Raw genomic sequence first — 27,939 nt, 5'->3', positions numbered from 1 at the left:
GCACAGATGCACAAAGGGATCGACATGACTTACGGCGACTGCCGAGAAACGAGGAGAGCATGAACGGCATGACGAACAGATTGGTAAACATTGCTTAAGGGAAGTGGGTAAACTTGGCTGGGAAGAATCGACATGAGAGTGCTCTGGCGATACATCCGAGGGATAGATAGCAAAGACACATGGCAGTGCGACAGTAGCATCCAGACTCCTCCAGAGCTGTTCCCTGATCCATGGTGGGATAGTCCCAAGCCGAGGTCCACAACCTCAGCATCCGAAGCAGACGAGTTTGTAGAATAACGCGAGCAAAATAGGGCCAAAACCGGGCAAAACACATCCAGACCGTACCAAAGGAGACCAAAACAGGCCAAGAACGCAAAACAATTTCCCGATGCACAAACGGAGAAGAAAAGGACCGAATCTTGATGAGAAAATGAGGGGAAAGACGGCGGAGACGACAAGAAGAGGAACTCTGACGATGACACCGGACGACGCGAAGCCCTTGATCATCCGAAGATTATCCGTAAAAGATGAGAGAAAACGCCGGCAACGTCTAGTAGAGCTCCGTCGAACTGTACGCCTGGACAGTGGTGGGCTCATGACGAAGGCTGCGCGAAAAGATGAGACACGACAGGACGCTGTTGACAAAGAGGGAGAAGGCACGGACGCCACTGCCAGCGTTAGAACGAAACGGTCCATTGGACATTTTATTCTTTTACTCTTCATTTTTTTTTTGGTTTTTGGTCTCCCCCCTCCCTCGACTCACCATAAGAGACCCGAGAAGATGATGCCAAAGTCTTGGTCGGCGGACCAGCTCGTCGCCAGCTCTGCCTGGGCGTCCGTCAAGGGCTGGCTGGCGTTGTTAAACCCGGCCTGCAGGAGCGAGAAGATGCCAACGGCGCCGAGGATGGCAGAGAGCAGGTCGAGCGGCACGGCGACCAAGAACGCACGGTGGCGCTGGGCAAAGAACACCACCGCCCAGAGATCGGCCGCCACGGCAATGAGCCCGCCGGCCAAGGGGATGCCGGCGGCTTTGTGGAAATAGTCGGGCCAGTTGTGGAGAAGCCGGCCGGCAAAGACGACAATGGGGATGCTGGTCGCGAGCGCGAGCAGGCAGAACACGGTGTAGAGGGCGGTGCCGCACGAAAACCGCTTCTTCTTTTGCTTGCGGGCCGGCGAGACCCCGTACAGGCCGGCGGGCGAGGAGGGCGAATACGGGTGCGGCGTGTACCGGGAGGACATGGTAGACTTGGGTGACAGGGGCGATTTTGGCGGCATGGTGAGGGGTAGACGAGTACACAAGTACGCGCGTAAACAGTAAACAGGAATCAAAAAAATTGGCGATGCAATGCAGATGTTGAACTTGGACTCAAAATGGTCAAGCGTCGAGTTGAGCGGCAGTCTCAAAGGAGAATCCTGAGAACACAGCACACAGAATACAGAATACAGAAACAAAACAACCGCGTGCCAAGGCGCGCTCCTTCACGCATCTTATATCGACAGAGTACAAAGTACGAGCCTTGTTGACCGCGCACAAAAAAGCGGAAGCGACAGCATGGCCCAACAGACAGAATGCAGAGTGCATCCAACAGACAGTTGCGTCCAACCGTCAAGACACCGAGGTGCGAAACGTGGGCGCTGCGAGTGCAGAGAGCATCCAGAGAGCATGCAGACAGTGCTGGGCGCAAAAGTGTAAGATGTCGCCGCAATATACTGTTGCTTCATGTCATTGGACGAGAGACATGAGAAACGGCAAGGGGACCGCTCAAAGAAGGGAATGGACCAGGTACGTCGTTCACACAACTTGGGCTCATCCATGCCTTTTTCCACCTTTGTCGCCCCCATTCAGCCCCCAATATCCTGTGCGCCGATGCGAACCAATTCGAGCCTCTGAAATAGCCGCCGAGCCTTGTTGGTGCGTCCTTTTCTGCGTTGCATTTTGTGGTGTGGTGTTGGATGCCTGTTTTCTTTTCTTTTCTTTACTTCTTTCTCCCTTGCCTGACTGCACCTCGCCGTGCATGTCATGCCGTCCCGTCCTCTTTCGCAACTGTTTGTGTGATTGGAAGGGCATCCGATCGGCTGTGTTTTGGCCGTTTCGATCGTGTTCTCGCTGGTTGTCGTGAATTGCCGTTCGTCTATGTCTGTTGGTTTTGCAAGACATCCGAATCATCCAAGCGCCACCTTTTGCCGGACTGTCTGTTGGTCTTTACGGTGCATGAGGTGGGTGCCGGCGGGAATTGTTTCCTAAAGCTCCAAAAGGGCGTGATCCATGTCGGCAATACGATTTAGTTTAACGGTTATTGCGCCACAGTGGACAAATGTCCAGCCAATACGCAAAAAAAAATAAAAAAAAAAAAAAAAAAGCCAGCTCATACAGTATTTCACGTACACATAAATTTACGAAAATAAATTTGATTTGCTACGACCTTACACTGCGGCGCAAGTGACGCTTTCCAGATGTCAAAGCCCACCCATCAACGTCTCTCCCCAACCCACACTTACTCATTCTCCAGTATAGCCTCGATAAAGTCGTCGACCGTGCTCATCTTAATATCGGGCAGCAGCTGGTTCCACTCGTCCGAGGCGTTCCAGGCCCCGTGCGCCGTCGCCAACAGCGAGCCCGACCAGACGGGCGCGTGCCACTGGTCGCGCAGGTCGTCGGGGATCGACGGGTGCATGAGCTTGGGCATCGCCACGTCGAGCTTGCCCTGCGCCAGGACGGCCTTGTCGGCCAGGTCGAGCCGGAGCGTCCGCGTGCCGGGGGGCAAGATGCCGGGGCCCTTGCCCGCGGCCAGCTTGGCCTCGACGGCGGCCTTGAACTCCGTCGCCGAAATGTCCGCGCCCCGGATGCCGCCCACCACGGGCCACGCGCCCTTGTACTCGACGGCGCCGCGCACGATGCGGGCAATGTCGCGGACGCGGGTGAAGGTCAGCTTGTCGTGCTCGTAGCCCTTGACGCTGACGAGGCGGGCCTCGTTGAGCTGCCAATTGGTGGCGACGGGGGGCACGTGCTTGCTGAGGGCGCGCGGGTACGCGGCGTACTCGAAGAAGAAGCCGACCTGGAAGAGGCTGTACTCGAGCACCTTCTTGTCCTTGTTGAGGTCGGCCAGGTAGTTTTGCACGTCGAGCTTGCCCTGGTAAAACGGCACGGTGCTGATGACGTCCTTGAGTTTGGTGCCCCTGCAAAAAAAATGTGAGTGTCGACGTTCCCCGTAGCTGTGCATGCCAGCAAACTTACATGGCCCACTCGCTCGGCGCATAGCGCGGCACGCCGGCCTCGACCACGGCATCGATGATGCGGTACGCCACCTCGTTGCCCGGGTCGTTGTTGAGCACAATAAAGTTGAGCACCGCATCGGCGCCCCGGAACAACGCGACGAGCTCATCCTTGTCCTTGTACGACGTCTGCGCCCAGGTCACGCCGGGCTGCTGGGGGAATGACGAGGGGTCCTGACGGGAACGTTAGCAGTCCTTCCGGAGCACGATCTGTCTCTCTGCGTCTCTTTGCGTCTCTCTTCTTGACCTACCCGTCGGGCCAAGGCCAGGACCTCATGCTTGCCCTCGGCAAGGGCGTCAATGACCTCGAGGGCCAGACCCGAGTTGGCGCCCGTGACAACGACCTTGACCATGGCTGCAGAAAGAATGGCAGCGTAAATTGGAAGCGGGAGACGGGTGTGTGTTGGTGGCGATGGAATACGGAAAAGCTGTTGCGGTATCGAGACGAGACAGCATGTCCAGTCCTCCGACTTGTTCGCGACCTTTATACGTTTCGCTCCTCCATCGCTTCTGGTCGTAATGGCTCGTCGTCCATGGAAACCGCCATCGATGCGTAGGCTGAACGCGCCCTTTCGTCACGGCAAAATTTGCCATGTCATGAACAGGCAATGAGAAGGAGCAAAATCCTACGAATTGGCTTGCATGCACCTTGTCCGCATACAAATGGCCGGCGCCTTTTACGAGGGCTGCAGAAATGTGTCCGCCAGGAGGAGCGCCACAGCCGCTTTGGTAAGCATGTCTCGTGCAATTCGTAAAAAGTCTCCGGGCCTGGTACGCGGCTCAACTTGAGCCATGACGGTCGTGACATGACAGGTAGCTTGAAATTGAAGGTACTTTGTGCTTTCTTACGTAACGTAGCCCTCGAATAAAAGGACGACGACAAAGCCAAGTCAGTCAAATCGGAGGAAAAAAGCCACCCATTGTTCTTCCAGATTTGTATCCAAATCACTGCGCTTCAATGTTTTGTGTTTCTTGGAATACAAAAGCTTGCAAGCACAGCGGAGACATTAACGACATGAGTGGTGGAGCGTTTTCAAATATTACTAATATTCAAAAGACTGCGCCGGGTGCCCCATGACATTTATGTCCGATATTCTCATGTCATCGGTGCTGTTCCACGAACAGATCCTTCGGTTTTCTTGTTCCTTACGAATAATTAATTATTAATATTGTCTTTCTTTACTCTGCTTACCTCGCGTACAATCCTACCGGACAATTACGCTCGCCTTTTTCATCTTCACTTGTCTTGGGTGCCCGTAGGTGAACAGGCAAACGCCCCACTGAACGAGATTGTTCCTGCGAAATTGCGAAATGAACGCACGGAGAATTGGAAAAAAGACGCTATCAGGGTCAAAGAAAGCTAGAATCGATCGTCATCCGTGCAGCCCCCCTGTCGTTTACCCGTTATTAGGGCTTCAGAACTGTGACCGACAGTCGATCCTTTTTGTTTTCGTTCTCTTCTGCTGTGATCGGCGTGATGGTATGGAGCATGCCAGATGCCAGCCTCTAAGCGCTTAAGAAAATAAAGTTGCTGATCCTCGATATCAAAAAGCGTTGGATCCTGTTTAAAATTTGGAATATTAAATAGCTTGTGGAAGGAGGAAAGGCAAAAGGAACGCTACCGCGGAGTAATTAACTGTGGTACAGAACGAAACATGGCGTTCAGTAGGTGAGGTCATTGTTTTATTCACTGCCTATGTGGGAGACGCTGTGCATTGTGCAACCGTTCATCTGTCCGTTGAACATCCGAATCAAAGCATCTCGTCATACCCCGATGCGGCAAACCGCATAGCAGGAAAAGAGGGTGTCCCATGCCACTGTGAAGCGATTGGGTGTTGAATCAGCTGTCAAGTTGGGGCCCAGTCAGAACATGTTTCACAAAAAAAATAACGTGGCTATCCGGGTTCATAAACATGTCTTAATCTAAACGTCACTCGTAGGTGTTGTGTAAGTGGTGTGCGCTTTCACCAGCGGTCCATTTGTATTGAAATGATTTTGATTTTTTTTTGCTCATTCTTCTTAAACTCCAGATTTGGGCCCCATCTCCAAAAGCGGCTACTTATATAAAAGGATACAAAGTGCAAATATATATTTTGACAGTCATTTATGACCACTACAATATACGCGACAATAAGAACTAGAACAGAATAAAAATAGGGACGAAAAGGACAATCATAATCATGTCGTCGATGTAGCCAAATGTGTATGTGAATGGGTGGAGGGGGATATGTCGACGATGGCGGTTTGCATGAGAGCTGTAAACCAACCGAAAAGAAAAGGCAGGCAATATAAAAAGCGTTATAAATAAAGCGACAAGGTAAGGTATCATTCGAGAATAGAAAATTCGAAGGCAAAGCGTTTTCTGTGTCGTTGATATTGTCTCACAGAGCACGCTGTTCGGGGTGTCGACAAAGGTGAGGAAGCCGTGCCGACGAAGGGCGACAAACCTTCACAAGAAGCAAACCCCAAAATATGCAACAAAAAAAAACGAGAGTGAAAAATGTACAAATGATGGCGGGCTGAAAATGAGGACTTTTTTGGAAGGCAAGTGGCCACGGAAAAAAAGACAGCACGTAGAAATGATCCCCGACAAAGGATACGATGCGGTCTCATCTGTCGTTCCTTTTTTCGCAACGTATAGTAAATACGTGAGCGGCATCTCCTCTAATAAGAACAATTCGGGGACAGAAAGACGGTAAAAGCGAGCGCCACAAGCAACGGCGAGAATGGCCCTGTCTGTTTGCATTGTGTATTGCGGACAGGACACGGGCTATGCGCGGGTCGGGTATTCGGTGCCGAGATTCGAGAAGGATGAAAAAAGGGTGGGGAAGCGTGGCGGAAGGAAATTGGAGTCGGGGAGTAGAAAGGTAGATGGAGGCACTGCAGCCATCTTGTCGTGCTGCTTCCATGAAGAAAAGTTCGCTTTTTTGTGTTGTTGACGCTCCAAAGATCATAGTATGAGCTGCTTCAGATTTCGCTGAATAATCATGTCCTGGACAGAGCCCATGGTGATCTTGAGCAGATTGGTATCGGTGGCGTTGGTAAAGTGCCCGTAGATTTCCTTTTCCGGGTTGCGGTTGAGGGCACGGAACTTGTCCATGAAGTATTTGCTGACTTGCTTGGGGTCGGCGGCAGGGCCAGAGTAGTCGGTGAAGCCGTGCTCCGCGATGGGGCTGTTGGGCAGCTTCTCCTTGAACAGATCCATCTTGTTGAGGAAGAGAATGAGAGACGACTTGGTGAACCAGTGCGAGTTGGCGATCGACTCCCACAGCATGAGCGCTTCGCTCATCTGGTTCCCATCCTTGTCCTCGACAAGGCACTGGTCGTAGCCAGAAATGGCGACCAGGAAGAGCAGGCAGTTGACGTTCTCAAAGCAGTGGATCCACTTCTTGCGCTCCGAGCGCTGGCCGCCAACGTCGAACATGCGGTAGGTCAGCTGGCCAAGGTCAAAGACGGTCTCGGTGATGCCCGTTGTCCGCAAGCGCGAGCGCAGCAGATCTTGGTCGTTTGGTACGTAGGTGCGGTCCCAGATGCGGTCAAGGTCCTCGCAGAAGCTGCTCATGTCAGAAAAGCACGAAAAGCACGAAAAGCACAGGGAAACACACAAACACACAAACACAGGTGACAGACGACATCGGGCAGCTCAAACTTACTAGTCCAGGTTGTCGTGCAGAGCAAACTCGTTGCCTTTTGCAATGGCGCGGCGGACGCCATCGTCCTTCCACAGCGTCTTGATGGGCTCGAGATAGTCGGTGGGTAACGGGTCGTTGGCGCCCAGCTCGAACTCGACGAGAATTTGCTTAATATTCTTTTCGTTCTCCGGGTCGGAGAAGCTAATGTCCAGTTCGGCCATGGCGTCGTAGATGAGGCGGAAGGACTGGACAATGTTGTTGAAAACGACAGGCTTCCACTCGAGCCTCTCGTTCTTGCTGAAGCCCTTGGCGTATATGAGCTTCATCTGCTTCAGGACAGTGGACTTGCCGGATTCGCCGGCGCCGAGCAGCAGAAGCTTGACCTCGCGCGACATGCGCTTCTCGTCGGCGCGGATGGCCTTGTCCAGCTCTCGTGACCGGGCGACATCCTCGTCGGCTTTGCTGCGGCCGCCAAAACACATGGTGGCTGCTGTCGAAGCGGTTGTGTGGAGGTGGATGACGCTGTGATTTGAAGCGGGAGAAGGGAGAGAAAGGGAGAAAAGCCTCGACACGAAGCTCGAGAAGGCGCAGCTCGTTCTGCGAATTCCTCTCTCAACTCCAATCGCGAGTATCGGAAAGCTCGGAGTGAGGGCGTACGAACGGTGCGTCGATGAGAAAATGTAAAATACACAACCTCAGACGACGAAAATTAAGCAAAGACAAAACATATGCGTGTGTCTCGAATCCAAAGTGCCAGAAAGGCCCCCCGGAAAAAGCCCCCGGCGTAAACTCCGGTGTCAGGGGATTAGTACGCCGAACCGACAAAAGGCGTCACTAGTGAAGTCCACGCGCGATGCGTTCAGCAGGGGTGGCAAACGACGGCGTATGAGCGAGCTGGGTGGAGGAGCTGAGCATCAAAGAAAGGAAACAGATCGCCGCGAGGGCTGAAGAAGGTTTGTCGCCTATCGCAAAGAGGAAGTGTCCGGCGTCGTTTAGTATGCCAAGGTCGTTAAGGAGTTGGCCGGTCTTATGTCTTAGGGTCCGCCGTCTCGTATCGTGTCGCGTTTCGGCAGTGGTGATCGTGGCTCAGCGGGCAGGCACTTGTGGCCTGAAGAAAAAGGAGAGAGGCTGGAGAATAAAAGGGAGAGGATATAAGGGAAGAAAAAAAGGAGAGTCGTATGTAAGAAAAAGAAAGGAACAAAAGGGCCCAGAGAAGTGAGCGAAGAAAGGAGAGCGGTGCAGAAAACGAAGACAACAGAACAACAGCAATCGACGATCTTGTTTCTCTCCCCGGTCTGGTTTGTGCAGCGGAGAAAGGAAGAAGAAGGGGGAAAAGGTCAAAGTGCCGCGGAAAGAGTGCGAGATGGGAGAAAATAAAACAAGACACAAAAATTGAGAAGTCGAAATCAAGAGGGCAACTCACGGAGGTGAGAGCATGCTTTCGCAGAAGGAGCAACCCAGACGAGATCGTCGCAATGATTGACCCGCGGGTACGGGGGATGGAATTGATGAAAGGGTCGTCTGTTTTAGGCTAGAAGGTGCAGCAGTACGGAGCCAAACACAGAAAGAGCTGACGACTTGTTCGGCGTCTTGGTTTTGCGCAGCGGGAAGGCGCAACGGGCGATGGCGATGGCGCAGAATGGGCCAGGAAAAGGGTAGCAGCATTCGACACTAACCCAGCAAGCTAGTGGAAAGATGGGCTAGGTGAGAGTGCGTGTGGAACCCCCTTGTCTAGCTTACATCGTCGAGGAGCTACTGTAGGAGAACGAAAGGGATAACGCCAGAGACTTTTATTGCATGGAACATGGGCTGACAGGGCAGAGAAAGGGGAGCGGGAACGGGGGACAAGAGTGGGTAATGTGCGTGACGGGCCCTGAAAGAAAGGAAAGAACGGAGCTTGTGTGCTACGAGGAGTGCGAGTTAGGGCGGCACAAATGGCAGGAGCGAGGACAAAGGAGGATGCGACTGGGCAAGGGAAGGAAGCAGCCGGCGATATGGGAGGCGCCTGCCTGACTGGTTTGGTTTGTCAGTTTGAAAATGGAAAGTACTGAAGTAATTCCAGCACAAAACCTGCAGTCTTAAAACCCAACGTACCTTCACAAGTGTTATGAAAATGTGCATACGGCATCAAAAAATCAAGCATAAGCAGGCGATACCTCATATTGAGTTCATCGTGCGTCGGAGTGCGCAGGAGATTCGGGACTACGGCATACTCATATGATGGAAGGAGCAGTCGAATGCTGTTCTCCACCGCACGAAATAGGGGTTTCTGAAGAAGGACGTTGCAGTAGCGTACTCGTGGTCCGACAATGAAGAAGGAGCGACGGAGACCAAAGTACCCACAGTGAGAAACGAGGAAGCACACAAACGGTGAATTGCCCGTTGACGATAACACCACCTACAGGGATGCATCATGCGTAGAGGAAAAGGCGAACAGGGACAACTCATGATAGCAAAGGGACCGGGACTGCTGGGACAACTGTTACAGATCCATAGGACCTTGCCTTGCTGGCCCATGATCAGGCCGGTTTGGGGGCCCAGAACCGGTTCTGGAATAGAGGCAGACCGGAGTTGCATAAGGGCAGTGGCCACGGCGAGTGGTAACGGTTAAAGCCAGCAGACTGTGTACAGTGTCAATGGGGGGTCCATGAAGAGTCTGCCAGTAGGCAATTGGTGTTGGCAGACTTATGTTGTATGTCGTTGATATCGCGAAGCAAAGGAAAGTGACCATACATGTTGTACTTCGTACGGAGGTCATCGTACGACAACCACGGTTTGAGAAGCCACCATTGCTTTACAGAGGCGCAGTGGAGATCAGACGAAGCGGACCGGAAGAAAAGAAGACGCAGGGATGCCACGAGGCAGAGTTGAGGGCGAGAATAATACAGCATGCTAATATAAGATATATTGGGATATGGAAATGAACATCCAATTTCAGAGGATTTAGAGGATTCAGAGGAATAGCCACTCGAGATACCAGAGTTTCGCCATGAAATCAGACAAAAGTGTCCAGATACTCTCTGTTACTTCCGATTATTTATTGCCTTGTTTTCCAAATCACCAATAGCATAGAGCATTCCGTAGACACAAAATGCAGAAACTACTCCAAACTGTCTGTGTGTTGCGTGTTACGAACTGGTTAGCCTGTCAAGTTCATGGGCCCTGCGTCCTTGAAAAGAGGTTTTGCGCTGTTGCTACCAGAGTGGAGGAGGGGAAACCTGACAAGTCGTCTGCCACCGCTATAGAGGTATCCAGTCAGGCGTGTCTGAGCGAGAATAGTGAGGCCACGACGATCAAAGAGCCAAACCAAATGGGCACAGGTGTGGTCAAAGTGGAATAGCGGTACGCACGAACACGGGAAACGGGAACGAAAAGCTTGGACGGCCCCGACTCATGCCACTCCTTTTTTCCCATCTGAAAAGGCTGGATCAAACCCAAGGCTGCGATATTCTGGTTCTAGGCGCACCTCCAGCGTCCCTCCAAATAAACAAAGAGTCGGGGACTGTGGAAATGACCCGGCGTTTACTATTTTTGGTTTCTTTTACTCTGATTGTCTGGTTTTAGTATTTTTCTGTATTTATATATATTGGCATCCTGAGGGTGGACTAGCAACGGAGGGCTGCAAAGAAGAGACATGTCGAAGTTGTGAGTCCCGCTAGCTTGTAAAGGGCAGTATTTAACGGACAATAGCAAGAAACTAACAGAAATGGAATGCATGTTTATTAGTGCTGTGCTGTTGCTGTCTTTTTCTTTCTCCTTTGGGCCGTGGGTAAACTTTCCAATTCAGACCTCTCATTCGAAGACGCCTCGTCCAGGATCCCCGCGTCTGTCGAAGTGTGCACCGGTCAAGCAAGACAGGATTAGCAGACCCCCGCGTCCAGCCATAGCGGTCACAGAAGAGGGGAAGGGACCTCTTTTCCAACTCCCTGCATCCTAGCACGACACACGAGCCCTCTCTATCTGCTTGTTTCTTTTTTTTGTCTGTGCTCGTGCGATATGACATATAAGCAATGAGAATATGTCAGGTTGACTCAGGTGACTTGACGTGTAGTTTGGACAACAAAAAGAAGTAGCCAATAAAGCATATAATTTTGGAACAAAAAATAACAAACTACAAAATACACTCAAAACACTCCTCGAAGGCCTCGCCCATATCCACCGCAAAAGAGAAAACAACTTAAAACAGCCAGCCTCCTATCTCACGAGCAGGGGAAAAACATAGGCAATTTCCACTGTAGTTGCTGTGGACCTTTGGGTGGATGACATGCTACAATTTCCTTCCACCACGTGCGACCTGTCAAACTTTGCATTGCAGTTGTGGGGTTTTCGCACAACTTGACAGTCAAACAGAGCACTTTCTCCTCAGGGCCATGGCCTTCAATACAGATGTAAGACAAACACGATCAGCTGTATAACACAAAGTAGGCTGTGTGTTCTCAAAACAAATCATTCTCGACCAGTTTTGCAATATGCGGCCTGTGTCAATTGCTAGAATCTTTCATTTTAGTTTCTGACAGACAGGTGGTCCAACAAATCGACAGAACAGAGTTGTTTAAAACGTACGTCGTACTTTGCTTATTTTGTCACATCCCACTTTTCTGTGCACATCATTCTCCGTGCAAGCACAGAGCTTTCCGGTCCGGCTGCACCATCCTTTTGTTCCCTGTTCCGCTGATGGCCATTCCATGGTTCATTCATATGCAGTCATCGGGGGTTCGAAACAACAGAGCGTCACCAAAATGGTGCTTTCCTCGCTGCAGAGCACTGGCCTCTATCCCGTCTCCACTATCGAACGGACGGTATTCAGAAAAGGAGGTGCAACCTCTCAACGTGAATAAATACACATGCCAAAAAAAACAGTCTTTACCTAAAATGTACGAAGAATTAATCCATAGTCTGTACATACCCGTTACATACCCGTGCACAAGCTTCATTCGAAGCAGTCGGTGCACGAGAGCGAGACCTCGGTCAAGAACAAAATGCCAGTTCTCAGCATTTGCAAAGGTTGGGAACGAACAGCAGATCCCTGCCCGAAAATAAAACTATCTCAAATTCATGGATTACTCTGCATACGTATTCCACTGCTTGCGAAATTTACGGAGAGCGATACGCATGCAACGTCACAGGGGACTTAGAAATGAGATACAAAAAAAGAAAGAAAAAATAAAAGAAAGAGAAAAGAAAACACAAAGGGGAGAGGATAAAAAGAATAAACAAGAAACGTTATCCTGGTTCTCCGGCTCGAGTAGCATTTAAATATTCCGTACTCCCGTACGACATACATCAACCTCAATCACTCGTTTATGGATAGTAAAGTACTCCGTACATCGTAAGCCTCGCCCCCTTTCTGTGTAAAAAAGCTACTAGACAGAAACCATAAAGACGGTTGTCAAAAACAATGGACACTGGAACCTCCCGATGCACTGCTACTCCACGTTGCTCCATATTAGCCGTTGCATTCTGCCTATCCGTGCTAGTCGAGTGGCGTCCCCAGTAAAAACGTGAAACGCAATACGCGATGATCAGCATCGCCATTACGTCGACGTGTCTCGCGATGAAAAAGCCAGGTGAAAGACAGGGAAGCATCTGGGCATCCTAGACTTTTTATTTTAAAAAAAGAATTGGGCCCTTTCGATTTATTTTGGCTCCCGCTCTCGTCAAGCCGGTACACTGTCGATCATCTCCACCACCGTGGCAATCCGTAAGAAAATAACAGCCCCCAGGACTGTCCGAGAGAAAGGATGACAAGAGATGGGAAATACTAATGTTCATATTAAATAAATAGAATAAATGAGAGGTAGAAGTTACGCCAGTAGGTCTCTTCTGTTGCGGTCAACACCTCGTCCCAAAATCCTTATCTTGGATCTTTTGCCACGGGAACAGGACGAAAACAAGTTGGTTGGGAAACGTGGAACATAAAACTCCCCGATCCAAGAAAAGACAAAAGTATGCTTCGAAACCTGCTGAGGGGTGCACTCCGGCTCTTGTGCCATGTGGCAATACCCAATCGTGCAGACAGCCTTCGTTTTTTTTTTTTTTTGGGCCTTTTCCAGAACACACGACGTGCGGTTCTGTCATGCTTTAGTATCACCACGAGAGAATTAAGATGATGACAGGCATGCCATTTATGCTGCGGTCGCTAAAGCACCGTTGGCATAAAATCACTTTGTTTGATACTCGGGTCCTTGAGCGGCTATTTGAAGTGTAAATGAGACAGATATGAAGGAAACGCCCCCCACGCATGGATCAGGCCAACATGCAAAAAGTCACGGCCATATATGTAAATCTTAGTTGCTTCTCAACGTTGTCAATGTGGCATAGTAGCCAATTCAATAAACCGAAGACAGGGCCATCCAAGTTAAGCACCTATGGGCACATATTATGAAACATTGACGACTGTTTTATTTTGACGGCGACTTGCATATATCTTTTTATAAGACTTCCTTTGATAACAGTCTGTACTTTTATTTTGTTTTTGGTTTTATTTTGTTCTGTTTGTTTAGTCATATTTTACTACTCTTACTCCGTATTATTTTTAAAGTGGAGGAACTTCAGTATGATCGTGTTCCGAGCGTTTTCCTTCGACTTCGTAGCACAATATTTCCAATACGGTACGATGAAATCAAACGATTGATCTGGTAGGCAGGAAAATGTTGGACAATACAACGACTACGCTTTGACTCTGGGGGTGGTGATGAGATGCGGCATGGCGAAACTTGGCCTCATCAACTGTATATCTTGCAATGGAACATCACCACACAAGACTGAATCTCTGGGGATCGTCGAGGGGACTAGTTCGGCGAACGGCCAGCAATCGGCTGCCAGTACAATTTCCATCTTGACAGCATCCATATGCCCCTGGCCCTTTGTAAATCCAGTACCTAGTCACCAAAACGCCATGACCATACTTTGTTCTCAAGATTTCGCAAATTGACCGCGATATTCGGGGCATTTGTTTGCTCTGCCGTCAGCACCCTTTGAGCACGTATTGGCAGGTAGTAAGCAGGTCGTTGGTAGAGTGCGGTTTGCTGTGGTCGAGGACGCGATTTAGGATATTTACAAAGTATTCCACATCATACATAATGCAGAATCTTGGAGACGCACAAAGGGACGCCATCATCATAAAGGACGAGAGAAAATTCTAGCACATTTAGTCCTGTCGTCAATGAGTTTGTTTCGGTTCGCCGAACGCGCAAGGACCTCGAGTTCGCTACTGCTTTGATGGTTATCCAAAACCAGGCTCGCTTTTTTTATTTACTGTCCTATCATTTCGGTCATCCCGGGTGACCGCATGAGACCAGCTCATTTCTCAAAACTCATGACGGCGTACCGGAACGTGCCATTGGCGTACCCGCGCCGCATGGCCCGGAAGGCCTGCAAAAAGGCAATACCGTCGCGGCCCTGGCTCAGCGCAAACGCCCACAGCGCCGGCTTCTGGACCAGTGCCCACGAGAGGTCCCTGTTGTCGTGTTAGAAGAAAGAGGGAATGCAGAATGCAAAACACGGTCAAATGGCCGGTGGAGGGGGGGGGGCCTGCGCATACCAAGTTTGTTTGACATCGTTGGAAATGTCCTTGGGCGGGGCCAGGACACGCAGCCCAGCCTCCGTGGCGAGCTGGACGTAGCCGGCCTGCGTGCACATGGGCGGCAGCAGCATGCCGTCCTCAATGGGCTTGATGTCGTTGTCAAACGCCGCCGTGTCGAGCCCCTCGGCCTTGAACCAGTCGGCGAGGACGAGCTTGCCGCCGGGCTTCAGGACGCGGTAGGCGTTACGAAAGAAGAGGGCCTTGTCCGGGAAATGGCTGAGGGCCTCGCTGATCCAGACCACGTCAAACCGATCAGCGTCGGCAGCAAAGTACGCGCCCATCTTTTCGGCGTCGAGCTCGAGGAACCGGACGTGGCCCTTGCCGACGGCAATGAAGCCGTCCACAGCAGCAGCATCAGCAGCGGTGGGAGCGGGAGCGGGCGTCGGGGCAGTACCCTCGGCCGCCAGCTGTTCGGCCAGTTTCGTGGCCAGCTCGACCTGCCGTGTCGAGATGGTGATGCCCGTGACGCGCGCGCCGAGGTCGGAGGCGAGGTAGCGCGATGTACCGCCGACACCGCACCCTACGTCCAGGACCGACAGCTCTTTGGCTGCACTGTCCGGCTTGTCCAGCCCGGAGATGGACAGCAACAGGCGGATCAAGTTGGTTTGGGCAGTCTCCTTGCTCTCCTTGGCTTTGGACTCGTCCGTGGGCCAGTAGCCATGGTGGATGTGCTCGCCCCACAGACTGACATAGTAGTCACTGGCCAGGTCATAGTGCAGCTTGATGCGGTCCTTGAGGGTCTGCATGGTGGTGTGGGCGAGGCCCATGGGCGTATCATATTCACGGCTGAGATCGGTGCTCTCGGCGGGCACGTCCGCCGCGGTAGCAGCTTGTGAACCCATTTGTGATTGGGCCTTTACTTTTGGAAGATGGTTGGGTTCTGCTGTCTTTGAGTTGTCAGTGTCTCATACCGGCATGAGCTGAAATGCACGATGCGACGATCGTAGGTGCGAAGAAGCCGGAAGGCGATGTGGAAGAAGAGAGGACGATAGATCGAGAGGAATTGAAAGGAGGGCACAAGCTACCTGCTGTTGTCACAAAGGAAGGAAAGAACGACGAAGAAGCGGTGAAATAGTGCGCTATGCGAGACGGTCGTTGATCGGGCCGGCCCTTTCCCATTCGACGATTACCAGGTTGTTTCTGTTTTTCTTGAAATGTATCGAGGAAGGAGCGATGTACCGAGACTTTATGTCGCAATTGATACCACGCAAGTTAGGTTAAGGCAGCTGATGAACTTTGAAAGCAGATCTCTCGCCCAAACTGTCCAATTGTTCGAATGCAAGCAAGTGTATAAGCTCGCCGAGGTCAGATGCAGCAAAAAATACAAAACAAGTTGCGCAAGCTGGCAGGGCCCAAGGTATCCAAGTTTTTGGAGAACGGACATGGAGCACCAGGGGCCCCGTTTCGAAAGGCGTCTTCCGTCTCACGTGGCAGGCGCAGCCCACGACGCCAACAAGGAGGGACGCCGCCCGACGACAGTGAGACTACGGGGTGGCAGCTGATCGTTCATTACATCCTCCCGATTATCTCGTCTTCTCAGCAACAATTAGACCGATTTGCAGCGAAGCCGGTCATGTTGCTCCCTCGGTGACAAGACGCGGGGAAATGCTTGGGGCGGGGGGACGGGTCGGTTTCGTGTATTGCTCCGTGCGCCGTCCGTTGAAACGACGAGACAGCAGCTCCAGCTGCACCGGGCCGAACACGCTGCGAACAGGCACGAAGGGCAAACTGGAATGCCAGCTTTGTATGTCACGTTCGTCGAGACGAGTGCCGAAGCAGCGATGGCTACCTTGTCACAATGATCCATACAGAAATAAGGGGAGGACCGTGATGCAAAACGCCAATAGTTTGTCGTCCCTCGGGGGCATTAAAAGGCAGCTCGCTCCTGTCCTCGATTCTTCTCGCCCAAAGAGGCGTACTTTGAATATCTCAGCTAGCGCAGTGATGTGGACCTGGACTCAATCAGGCCATCCAAGCAAACCACTGTGCATTCTCGCAACGTAGAAAGGACCCAGCGCTTCGCCAGCACTCCGATTTCACCTGCCCTCCGCGAGTTTTTCTTGGCAGGCCTTGGCACGCACCAGCAGGAGGGTGTTCTCAGCGCCGGGTTTGCCGATGGACCTCCGCATCACAATGTCCAGTATCGGGAAATATAATATATAATATATATATTCACATATTCTCAAATTGGTTACAAGAGGTTACGAACCGGAAAGTGTAGAAACAGCCTTTCAGCCAGTTGGAAGCCAGTCGCAGGCCGCCAACAGGTTGCAGAAAACCGGCACATGTGTCTGAGACGCGGCGATCTGTTCTTTGATTGGCATGGGCGGGCTTTCCAGGGCTTTCGTGATTTCTTGTCGAGTTCCAAAGGAGTACGAATCACTTTGTATCTATCCTGCTTTTCTTCTCCCAGTCACAGAGCCTGTCGACATCCGCAGCATTTCTTCCACTTACAACAGATGTGTGTCTCAGCGATACTTTACAAGCGTCGCACAAGGGTGCGCCTTGTTGGGTATTTTCCAGTGGAACAGGGTACGGACTACTCCGGGCCGATGCATGATAGCAACCGTTCTTTGTGCTTTGTGCTTTGTGTTTTGCCGTGTCAAGTGTCCGTTGAGCCAAGATGGCCCTGGTGATGCGCGGTCCAATCGAGACAGCCGAGATGGCGTACCATAAAACAGGCTCAGGCTGGTCTGGGCGATTCGCGATGGCCAAGCCTCTGTCGGCTGCACGTTTGCACGTCTTTGCCGCCACTGAGTTTACAAATACGACTGCGGTGGTGCGAAATATCGGTGCCTGCTCGTCTCAGGGACAATGCAACAAACTTGTGAGGCGCAGGGCAGAAAGGCTGCCTCTCGCGCGATGGCCTGGCCTCGGCGAAGCCAGCCTCGGCGTTAACCCTCCCAACTGCTCTAAAAACGGGAACGAACAGGGGCATGGGGGTGCTGGAAGGCAAGAAAGGGAACAAACTTGTTGGGGGTGGGGAATATTGGTGGACATTTTTAGTGGCTACGAAGCTCTCCGTAATTATACCTGCTCAGTCTCAATTCGACATAGATGGCTCCAGGCGATCTTGCCACAGCACAGTCTTGAATTCAAGAGGAGAAGAAACAAACCTCCAAATCTGTCGGCCATTCTCGTATTGTCCCCGTAAAGTCGTCTACCTCCTCTACCTCCCCTGCTCCCCTACACTACTCGTCTTAAATCATAGCCTACCCCTTATGGCGAGTACGACGAAATGAAGATGCAAATACGGGCATATTACTTCCGTACGAATTACTAGCCATGGCATACCCGTCGGCAGCACAACCACCTGTCCTGTCAGCCACTCCTGAGCGCCGGTGCCAGCCCACTCCACCAATACGGGATACATCCCATGCGCATCCGCTCGTTGGGGAAAGGCGTTCAGCCGGCATCGACTGGCGCAGAGAGTCCCTCTTTCGTGCAGCGCCTACTGTCATGTACGTACATGTCGTCCGTACGCACTACTCCAACAGGGTACATGTATTGTTGTCTGTGCTTTGATCGTTTGAGCAGGATCCATCTGCGGGCAGAAGAAGTGGAAAGGTGACATGCATGAGACAAAAAGCCGCATATCCATCAGTCCGTCAAAGGAAGGCGATAAAGGAGAAGAGTGACGAGACAATCGCCGCAGAAAGGTATGGAGTAATTACTGAAGGAGACCCAGAGACAATTGGTTTGCCAAAGCAAGAGAAGAGCCACCAGATGCCAAAGAATCTCCGTCGAAGAGAAGAGAACAAGTAATACAAATGACGATGTATTAATTCGTACACATATACGATAAATGCACTGAAGGCCAGAGAAGGCAAGACGACCTTCCCTCTCCCCAACCTCGCGCCCTACGAGTGGGTTCCTTGCCAAGACATTTTTCCTGAAGAGGCAGGGACCATCGTCCTAGCTCGGCTCGGGCGCCAGCTGGGTAGAAACCGAAGTTGGAGATCGTTTGTGCCGGGACTGTTTTATTCTTGTTTACTAAGACCGCTTGCAAAACGACAGCCAATCTCTCTCAAAGGAAGGCGCTGGTGGCCAAAACGTTGACGAGGAAGGTACGACGCAGAGCCCCAACTTGGGGCAATACCTGCATTCGTTGCTCAAGCTGCACTTGCCAGGCCACAAGCTCGCCAATCCGGAAGCCGCGACCTTGTTGCCTCGCTGCGGCACGCCATGCATATTGGCATTACGTTGCCGTGCAGTGACGCAGCCGGTCTGCACCTTCTGCAGACTCAGAGTTGCTTTTTCTCTGTGTCCCATTCCAATTCCGCACTTCTCCCATTCAGAGTCCATATGAGTCTTTTGTTTAAGAAACCCCCATGGGACGTTCTCTGAACGCCACACTCTCTTCACCGCTTCCGACTTCTTCCAGATCGACCACCTTGTTCCAGATGTTCTCTTCCTTTTCTACCTCCTGACCCCCCATCACCCGTTGTCGTCACCTCTGTCACGCCCTCCTTTTTCTTCGTCGACTTTTTTCTCTTTACGTTCTCGCTATTCCATCTCCGACTGCAAAGCATTCGACCACTCAACGGCCCTGGACCAAACCGTGCCACCTCTAGACAACTCACGTCAACCGAACGGCGAGTCTTGCCCCATCCGTTCGTATTAAAGACTGCGGGTGCCGCCCTTTGTGGCCACAAACAGACGCCTTTCTCCTGCCACGCATTTTCTTCTTTCGCCCAGAAATCAATAAACGCCAGTCTACAGAATACCCCTGGGGCCTTGTCTTTCACGACTCGCCTTTCGTCGCCAATACCCCTTCATCGACTCTTTGCTTTGTTCTAGGAAAGAGGACACTTTTTTGATTCGCGCGCTCCGGCAACCTGTAACAGCCCAAGGGCCTAGGAACTCTCACCAGCTCTTGGCTCCGTCATCCGCACCCCTGTCCAAACCGTGCTCTGAACAGTTTGACTACGACGGCCATCGCTTTTGCTGCCGCGCGCTTAGTCGAACAAACGGCGCTGCCTTTGCGATTTTGCTTGACAACGTCTTTTCAAGGTGAGCCTTCCTCATCCACTCGATTGCTTTTCGTCCGCTTCACTTCGAGCCTCCGACGCCCTTGTTTGAATTCCTACACGGCTACCCACTTGCCCCGTTGTTTGAGCTGTTTCCATTGTTTCTATTTTTTGCTCGTGCATCTACATTGAATCGACATCTACCTGCTGCCGCCTGCACGATGAACGATTGCGCGTCCTTTGTACAAAGTCCTGGTCTTTGTTTCCATCTCTCCGCTCTAGTATTCCACGACATTTTTGCACGCCCTCTTGCGTTGTATTACCTTTGTCACAGAGAAGAAGGAACAAGAAGTGGCACAGGACATAACATAAACAATGCATCATGTTCAGACTGGCATCAAGACGATACCTGCCGGAATGGAAACGGATTATCCAACCCTTTCAAGCGAGGGATTCCTGGACCATTCTAGACCCCATTTCGCAGACAACAGGAGGAAAAACGACGGCCAAAGATCACGTTTTGTCAATTTCTTCTGTGCATATCGGCAAAATTGACGAGACGGTGTGCCCGCTTTTGACAGGTCTCTTTGACGCCTCATCCTCTTTTGTTTCTCTATCCCGTTCCTTTCTTCCCCCTCTCCCCCTTGCAGTCCCTCTGCTTTATTTGGCACCTGTCTATGCTGCGTTTAAAATGCCCGGGAGCTCGCCAGAGGTTCCGGCCAGTTCTTTTGACCTTTTTTCTTGGCGTTTGTCCGTGACACAATCTCATTGTTGTATGCTGTCCATGCATTTGTTTCCATATTTGACCACTTGGTACTCCATTCCTTTTGCTTCACCTATATCTCTTCTTTCACACAAATAGGCTTCAAAGCCCCATTCAACAGCAGTTCTCTAAGCACAGAGCTTCAGCTTCACTTGAAATTGCAAACCCCATCCATATTTTGAATTCCCACCCTATCCTTGTCATCATCCCCTGTCAACAATTTCACACCACTGCGACGTCTTGCAGAAAACTTGAAAGAAAGCGGATCGTTCCTTTTACTTTCTCACGGCTTCCCAATACTAAACAACCATGCGCAGACTCTCTTCCAGAACACGAACACAAAGTTGGTCCGTCATGAGTATCGACTCCATCATGCACTCCGTCCCGCCAAAGAGCCCGACGCTCTCGAACCGCTCGTCCCGGGACTACGACACCGGATTTCCTGAACCATTCTGTGGCAACGGCAACACGACCCTGCGGCATCCCGACGCCAATACCGGCCCCGACGCTTGCATCTCCTCTGACGACATTGCCATCGATCATGTTTACATGCGGTCACGGCGGTCGTTTTTGCACAGGAACAAACGGGCGCCACTAAGCCATGGCAAGCTCACGGCTGCCGAGCTGCAGGCCTACAACGAGTTGTCCTCGATTGTCGAAATCCCGTCACGGACAGACGTCTTGTCATCAGCGGGCTCTCTGCGCACAGACTCGCGGCAGTCCAAGGACGGCAGCGAGAGCCTGAACCGGCCGTCCTCCTCGGCCCACAGCGACGTGGCTGGCCTCCGGAGCATCAACGGCACACTCGGCCGCGCCAACAGCGTCAGCGCCCAGCCGACGACCTCGCACAGCGGGTTCCCCCGCAGCGGCAGCGTCTTCCGCAAGTTCAGACACCACGACTAGAAGCGTGCCCGGCTCTGGATCCTGCGGCTGCGGACGCGGCCAACACGACAAACACAGCAAGCACAACAGACGCAAGAGACACAACAAACACAACCAACGACTAGGCTGTTTGTTGGGTATCTGGGGCGCCGCCTGTTTTGCTGCACCTCAATCTCAAAACCTGCTCCGTCAGCCTGACCAATCGTTTTCCTTTTTGTTTTTCGACTTTCGTCTCGGAGTATTTTGCTTGGATATTTGGGTTTTATTGCATAATTTGCCGTGGAAAACGAGTCTGGAAAGCGAGGCAAATATTTGGGCGTACCTTTTCTCTCTCTCTTTCTTTCTTATTTAACGACTCCTTTACGACGGCCTGGTTTTGTTTTGTTATCCTGTCAGACTTTGTCTTGTCATTAATTTTTTCGATCATGCAAGCCACACTCGCTGCTTTACAGATCGCTCTTTTTCTTTGTATTTACAAACCCCAAAAACAGCTCCTCCTACTGGATAGGACGTCCAAACGCTTCGCAGCGTAGTATCAACATATTTTTGTCACAAAAGCAGACCAAGGAAGAAGATAAATCGCGATGCAAACAAATGAATATGCAGTGTTGCTATAAGAAACCATACAAGCCCTACTTGATCCGGCAAGGTCGTCAACCCCCTCTCCCAGTATTCGCCATGCTGTTCATTCCGAATGCCTTGCAGTGCGAGGCGTTGTTCGTTCTTCAGCTGCCCCGGTACGTCGTGTACGAGAACGGATTCAGCAGCAGCGGCACGTGGTAGTGCTGCCCCGCGGCCACCCGGAACGTCACCGCCACCTCGGGGAAGAAAGCCTTGCCCGCACCGTAGTAGCCGTCCGTGTCGAACCGCAGCGTCCAGGTAGTGGGCGGCGGCGGCGGCAGGGCGGCCGAGTCATCGCTGTTGCCGCTGCCTGCGACCGAGGCCGCCGCTTCGGCCTCGGCCTTGTCGAGGACGTCGTCCAGTGTGTACACCGGCACATCCCCGGACGCGTTGGACGCCGAGTACGGCAGCCACACGGTCACACGGCCGTCCTCGTTGGTCTGCGACTCAAAGACCTGGGTGGCGTGGCCGTGGTGGTGGCTGTGCGGGGCGGCTTCGAGGGGGGCCGCGGTGGCCGCCGTCGACGCGCCGTTGGTGATGGCCGAGGCGCCGGCCGACGACGAAAAGGACGACGGCGACGGGGTGACGAGCTCGAGGCGGACGCGCACGCCGGTCGCCGGGCGGCCCTGGGCCGTGTCGAGGATATGACAGGTGATGCGGTCCTTGGCCATGGCGGTACCAGTGGTGGTGAGGGCGGAGGTTGTTGAGTGACGTGAATGAACGTATCGACAAAGACGAAAGTAGAACGCCAATGGAGAATGTCAAAGACAGTATGTCGTCCTGAAATACGCGATTTAGTGCCTCGACTAGAAAAGTGCAAAGGACGAGGCTATGACAGTTGATATGAGAGCTGAGGGGGAGAAAAGAACGTCTAGAACTGTTCTCCCAAGTCCTAGTCTCGTTGAGCTGGGCAGTAGTAAGGCGGAGGACTCCGGCCTCCGCACGTGTACGTTGGGCTGAGCCGCGGCCGACTTGCAGAAGAGGGGCAGCCTGGTTTGTATGGGGACGGAGTGACGACAATACAGTGCTGAGCAACCAGCTGTTCGCACTCATACTGTATGCCCTGATCAGCCACAGGGTGCCAGCCACTGCTGCACGCCCGTCCAAAAGAAGCACAGATGCCCCTGTGGCCCACTAATACGGCCGCCCCCTGGCGCCTTCCCGCGAATCTGCAGTTAATTCGTAAAGGGGAGGACTGCCTGTTTCCATTTTAAGACAGCAGGCCAGTGTCCCCGACCTGTCCTTTTCGCATGTGTGTCCCAGGGTCGCGCTTTCTGCCGGACATTCGGACGGCACGGAGATTCTGAGCTCCGCGAAAGGCAAGCTGTCTATTCCAAGGATGTTGCGTTCTTGCCAATTCAGAAACGAAGAGCCTAAGGAGCGCTGTGCATCCCAACAGGCTGCCGTCTTTTAGCCCAAACTACGTTCTGGAGACGATCTCGTGTATTGTGTCTTTTGCAGACTGGGACTCTCTCTGCCATTGGGACGCAGTTTTAGCTCGTGGACGCGCCTATTCGGCGTCCTATTATCCACTACTGGCCTTTTTTAGCCTCTACCCATTACGTTGGTTCCCTAACGGGCTTCTCTCTGTTTGGACTGCAAGCCTCGCCAAGTCGTTCGAGTATTTTTTTTGTGTGTTTTTGGTAGAGGAACAAGGGGGCGTTGTTCATCTCCTTTGTCTTTTTGATCTCTTCTGAGCCTGTCATACGATTCATTGCCTTCCGGCGTGCACCTTTTGATTCCGACTCTGGCCACGCCTCGCATCAACATCCCTCGACTTGGACGTTCTCTGAGCCTCTCGACTCGTTTCCCTGTTAACCTCATCGACAACCTCAATCGTCCTTCCCTTTGCTTCCTCGCGCCGCCGACCGGCTCCATGTTCGCGCAGCCACGCCAATGAACGTTCGCGACCCCTTTGGCTTGCACCGAAACCCAGCCATTGGCATCCTGCGCGCGACTGCGACCCAGGCTGCTCTTGACTTCCGCGAGCGAGCCATCGAGGCGGGCGCCCAGGCGCTCGAGAAAGGAAAAGAGGTTCGGCAGGTCGTGGAGAGTGCCGTCGAGAACGCGCTCGAAACTGCCGCCAACGCTGCCGCCAACGCTGCCGCTACTGCAGCGTCTGCTGCTACGACTGCCACGAACGACGACATGGCGTTTTCCGTGCCGCGCAACGTGCCCACGTTCAACGACCCCCAACGGCTAGCAGAGGACCACTTCTGGGCCGCCGCGACGCGGCGACCGGGCGCTGGTGCGAATAACGCAGGGAACAAGGGAATCATAGGAACTGCCGGCAACCTGCTGGACGCCGCTACGGGCGGCCGGAACCGCCAGGCGCTGCCCATGTACAAGGACAAGCCGTACGGCTACCCGGTGTCGCAGCGCCGCCGGCCGCTGCTCCGGCGCCGACGCTTTTGGATCCTGCTCGTCCTTGTGCTGGTGTCGATTCTGTACTACCGCGGCTGGTTCGAGGAGCACAGGGAGCGTGTGCCGCTGCGCGGGTGGACATGGTCGACCAAGGACGAGAAGGCGCGCGGGCGCGTGGACTGGCTGGGCCGGCGCGAGCGCGTGGTCGAGGCCTTTGAGCTGAGTTGGGACGCCTACGAGCGGTATGCATGGGGTACGTTGCACCACGAGGAGGCGCTTTCGTCTAGGCTTCTGCCAAAGAGACGTTGACTAACCGCACTGCAGGCCAGGACGAGTTCTATCCCGAATCCAAGCGCGGTCGGTTCATGGCCCCTCAGGGCATGGGCTGGATCATTATCGACTCGCTGGACACCATGATGCTGATGAACCTGACGGGACGGCTCGCACACGCCCGCGAGTGGGTGTCCAAGTCCCTGACGTGGGACCAGGACCAGGACGTCAACACCTTTGAGACGACCATCCGCATGATGGGCGGCCTCCTGTCCGCCCACTACTTGTCCAACGAGTACCCGGACATGGCGCCCCTGAGCGAGACGCAGCTCGCCAGCACGGGCGGCGAGGACCTCTACCTCGAGAAGGCCAAGGACCTGGCCGACCGGCTGGTGTCGGCGTTTGATAGCCCCACGGGTCTGCCGTGGTCGAGCGTCAACATTGGAAAGTCCGAGCCGCTGCCGGCGCACGACAACTCCGGATCGGCATCCACCGCCGAGGCCACGACGCTGCAGCTGGAGTTCAAGTACCTGGCCAAGCTGACCGGCGAGAAGCTCTTCTGGGACAAGGTCGAGCATGTGATGGAGGTGGTGGACGAGGGCAGCCGTGCGTTTGAGGGTCTCGTTCCGATTTTCATCAGCCCTGCGACGGGTTCCTTCATGGGCCAGAACATCCGTCTGGGCAGCCGCGGCGACTCCTACTACGAATACCTCATCAAGCAGTACCTGCAGACCAACAAGAAGGAGACGGTCTACCAGGACATGTGGCAGGACGCCCTGGCGGCGGTCCGGAAGCATCTCATCACGTACACGGAGCACATGCAGTTCACCATTGTCGGCGAGCGGCCCGACGGCCTGCTGCGCCCGCTGTCGCCCAAGATGGACCACCTGGTCTGTTTCCTGCCCGGCACCATTGCGCTGGCGGCCACGGAGGGTCTCCCGCTGGCGGCGGCACGCAAGCAAGCGTGGTGGACCGCGCGCCACGACGCCGACATGAAGCTGGCGCACGAGCTGACGCAGACCTGCTGGGGCATGTACAAGTACATGGCCACGGGCCTCGCCGCCGAGATCACCCACTTTACGATTGCCGACCCCCCGCCGCCGTTCTCGGCGTCGCACCGCATGCCGCCCGCGACGTTCGACACGGACCCCGACGCGCCATGGCGCCGCGACTTTGAGGTCAAGCCGCTCGACCGCCACAACCTGCAGCGGCCCGAGACGGTCGAGAGCCTGTTCTACATGTGGCGCATCACGGGAGACGTCCTGTACCGCGAGTGGGGCTGGGAGATGTTCAAGTCGTTTATGAACTACACGGCGGTCGACGAGGGCGGCGGGTTCACGAGCCTGACCAATGCCAACGTCGTCCCGCCCGTCGGCCGCGACAACATGGAGAGCTTCTGGCTGGCGGAGACGCTCAAGTACTTTTACCTCTTGTTCTCGCCCAACGACGTGCTGCCGCTCGACAAGGTCGTCATCAACACGGAGGCGCACCCCTTCCCGCGCTTCGACATGGGCCCGCTCTTCCACACCGGCTGGAAGCGGAAGCCGGCCGGCGCCGCCAAGGTGTCGCCGCCTGTTTCATAGGATATGTAGTTGCCCGGTGGGATGGGACCATGGCCGCCGTCACTCTGCAAGGTGTCGGTGATCCGTCCTGTCGCTTCCTCATTTTGAGCAGTTGGTACACGGCGTTTTGTGTTTGGATTTATTTTGTTTCAGAAAAAGAAAAGGCCGAAAAGAAGCAAAAGCTTTTTGAGATGGTAGTCTCTCTGTCCCTGTCTCTCTCTCGTCGTGTATATATTTTATATCATTGGACAGCATTGTTGTGGGCATCTTTGATACAGCTTCAAGCGAATAAAACGAGGAAAAGACAGGACGTGCTTTGGCCTCTATGTCGTACGTTCGTAGTACTTGGTGAACTAGTCAGCCTGCTTCCATGCCCTGCTGGACATACACCGGAATTGGTAAGGCGCAATCAGATTGTATCCATGAAATGTGAAGCACCTGCCTTGTTCAGCAAGAGCTTGGACCAGGGATCCAACAACTGGTAGCAACAGGCAGTAAACAAGACACGGCAGAGGGAATAAACGAGAATAAAAGACGCAACGACGGAGTCACTCTCATGTGTCAACGGGAGAAGCCCAACGACAGCCATCCTGCTATTCCTTGCACGCAATCGATTCCTGAGATGGATGGCAGGAGGAGGCATTAATCAAGGAGAGCGGTAAAAACGAATGGAGCACAGCCAGGCAAAGAAGACGAGCACTTATCGTCGTGTCGTCTTTTGTCATTGTCTCCTTGTCTCCAGCTTGAGCTCGAGTGGGTCGAAAGCAACAGATATCTGCTGTGCCTTACAGGATCCTTCTCGTGGAGATTCATCGGCTGGCTTTGATAGCTTCGTCTCCCCCTTGTCGTGCGATAGCACATATGACTTGAATAAGGGAAGAATGGCATCCACAGCCAGCGTAACGGTGTAATAAGAAAGGAAAGGCTCTAGAAGAGGGAAAACAGACAGGGTGACTGAGCAAAGGAAGACAACCGTCGAGAAGTGAGCAAGCTGTAGAACGTATCAACGAGCCATCCAGGGGACAGAACGACAGCAAATTCAAACAAAGACGTGCCGGTTCATATCCCCAGCCCCTCTCCAACTGTTTTCTACCTGTCGCCTCGATTTCATGTCGTCACATTGGCAAATGTTCCATTTTCCAAAGTGACTTTTAGTTGCGCTGTTTCTTGACCCTGGATGCCTGCTTACAGCACTGGCTGGGGTCTGCCAAGTCTCCGCTTAAGTGACGCTATCGTACTCTGTCTGTCGTCTCAGTTTTCTGGGTCCCTTTGTCGGTTGGCATTCTAAGACAAGGCTCACCTTTCCTACGATCTCGTTCCTTTCCTTATCTTGCACCTTCCTCTGCATGCATGCAAACACGCTGCCCCAATTTGCGCCTTCCTTCGTTCTTTCCTATCGAGGGGAGCGTGGCGCTCTTTCCATTGATCGTTCAAGCCAAAGTAAAATAACATTATGCTAAACTAAACTAGGGCCAGCAAGCACTAAGAAAGAAGGAGCGAACGAGACCCGCACACGTTTTCGCCAGTCGTTCTTTCTCTTGACCTGCACCAGCCCGCAAGCCGCCCAAGATTGACCAGTCCCCTCTCACTTCGATAGCCACTAGTACCTCACACCACCTCCACACCACCGCATCCTTTTCTTTATTTCCACTTCCCGCCCGCCTCTCGTTTTGACTTATCGTCTTCTTCCTCTTCACTCGTCAATCGTTTTGCAACTGCAAAACACAAGTTGCCGAACTCGTCGAACATTACGCACACCGCCGACTCGTTTCGCCTCGCCCCGACTTGTCTTTTCCCCACTCTCGGATATGGTGTTTGCGCGGGCTGACTTGTCGACAGCGTAAACCGCAACGTAGTCAGCGGCCAGCTCGATCAGCAAGGCCGACATAGTTGGCAATTGAGAACCGTTGCCTTTCCTGCCAGGAACGCACAAAGCGCAGATCACCGCGGGCTGTGCCTTCAGGTTGACCTCCCTTCTTTCGCGGCCGCGCCGTGCTGCTCGAATCGAGGGCGCATT

At 53.0% G+C, this 27,939-nt stretch overlaps 8 protein-coding genes across 8 annotated transcripts; 3 read left to right on the top strand and 5 right to left on the bottom strand.

The window, feature by feature from the left end:
* Nucleotides 1–550: 550 nt before the first annotated feature.
* Nucleotides 551–1,275, bottom strand: SPSK_06594 (uncharacterized protein; the record flags this gene model as incomplete). The annotated part of the gene is made up of 2 exons (XM_016733296.1): nt 551–635; nt 764–1,275. The coding sequence occupies 2 exons, from the start codon at nt 1,273–1,275 to the stop codon at nt 551–553; spliced, it is 597 nt and encodes a 198-aa protein (XP_016591830.1).
* A 1,220-nt stretch (nt 1,276–2,495) lies between these two features.
* On the bottom strand, nt 2,496–3,626 carry SPSK_06410 (uncharacterized protein; the record flags this gene model as incomplete). Its single annotated transcript, XM_016733116.1, has 3 exons — nt 2,496–3,177; nt 3,236–3,447; nt 3,525–3,626. 3 exons carry the CDS (start codon nt 3,624–3,626, stop codon nt 2,496–2,498), a joined length of 996 nt encoding a protein of 331 aa, XP_016591829.1.
* Nucleotides 3,627–6,223: 2,597 nt separating this feature from the next.
* On the bottom strand, nt 6,224–7,387 carry SPSK_06386 (guanine nucleotide binding protein (G protein), alpha, other; the record flags this gene model as incomplete). Its single annotated transcript, XM_016733092.1, has 2 exons — nt 6,224–6,827; nt 6,927–7,387. The coding sequence occupies 2 exons, from the start codon at nt 7,385–7,387 to the stop codon at nt 6,224–6,226; spliced, it is 1,065 nt and encodes a 354-aa protein (XP_016591828.1).
* Nucleotides 7,388–9,996: 2,609 nt separating this feature from the next.
* Nucleotides 9,997–10,245, top strand: SPSK_06801 (uncharacterized protein; the record flags this gene model as incomplete). Its single annotated transcript, XM_016733495.1, has 1 exon — nt 9,997–10,245. The coding sequence occupies one exon, from the start codon at nt 9,997–9,999 to the stop codon at nt 10,243–10,245; it is 249 nt and encodes an 82-aa protein (XP_016591827.1).
* Nucleotides 10,246–14,207: 3,962 nt separating this feature from the next.
* Nucleotides 14,208–15,332, bottom strand: SPSK_06415 (tocopherol O-methyltransferase; the record flags this gene model as incomplete). The annotated part of the gene is made up of 2 exons (XM_016733121.1): nt 14,208–14,364; nt 14,449–15,332. The coding sequence occupies 2 exons, from the start codon at nt 15,330–15,332 to the stop codon at nt 14,208–14,210; spliced, it is 1,041 nt and encodes a 346-aa protein (XP_016591826.1).
* Nucleotides 15,333–20,595: 5,263 nt separating this feature from the next.
* SPSK_06679 (uncharacterized protein) lies at nt 20,596–21,126 on the top strand (the record flags this gene model as incomplete). The annotated part of the gene is made up of 1 exon (XM_016733380.1): nt 20,596–21,126. The coding sequence occupies one exon, from the start codon at nt 20,596–20,598 to the stop codon at nt 21,124–21,126; it is 531 nt and encodes a 176-aa protein (XP_016591825.1).
* Nucleotides 21,127–21,830: 704 nt separating this feature from the next.
* SPSK_06656 (5-hydroxyisourate hydrolase) lies at nt 21,831–22,397 on the bottom strand (the record flags this gene model as incomplete). Its single annotated transcript, XM_016733357.1, has 1 exon — nt 21,831–22,397. The coding sequence occupies one exon, from the start codon at nt 22,395–22,397 to the stop codon at nt 21,831–21,833; it is 567 nt and encodes a 188-aa protein (XP_016591824.1).
* Nucleotides 22,398–23,622: 1,225 nt separating this feature from the next.
* Nucleotides 23,623–25,943, top strand: SPSK_05990 (mannosyl-oligosaccharide alpha-1,2-mannosidase; the record flags this gene model as incomplete). Its single annotated transcript, XM_016732698.1, has 2 exons — nt 23,623–24,343; nt 24,415–25,943. 2 exons carry the CDS (start codon nt 23,623–23,625, stop codon nt 25,941–25,943), a joined length of 2,250 nt encoding a protein of 749 aa, XP_016591823.1.
* Between the last annotated feature and the right edge of the window lie 1,996 nt (nt 25,944–27,939).

Source organism: Sporothrix schenckii (genome assembly GCF_000961545.1).
Source record: "Sporothrix schenckii 1099-18 chromosome Unknown Cont38, whole genome shotgun sequence".
In the NCBI taxonomy this organism is placed as follows: Eukaryota; Fungi; Ascomycota; class Sordariomycetes; order Ophiostomatales; family Ophiostomataceae; genus Sporothrix; species Sporothrix schenckii.
Note: the sequence above shows the minus strand (reverse complement) of the source record. Positions and strands in the feature narration are given on the sequence as shown.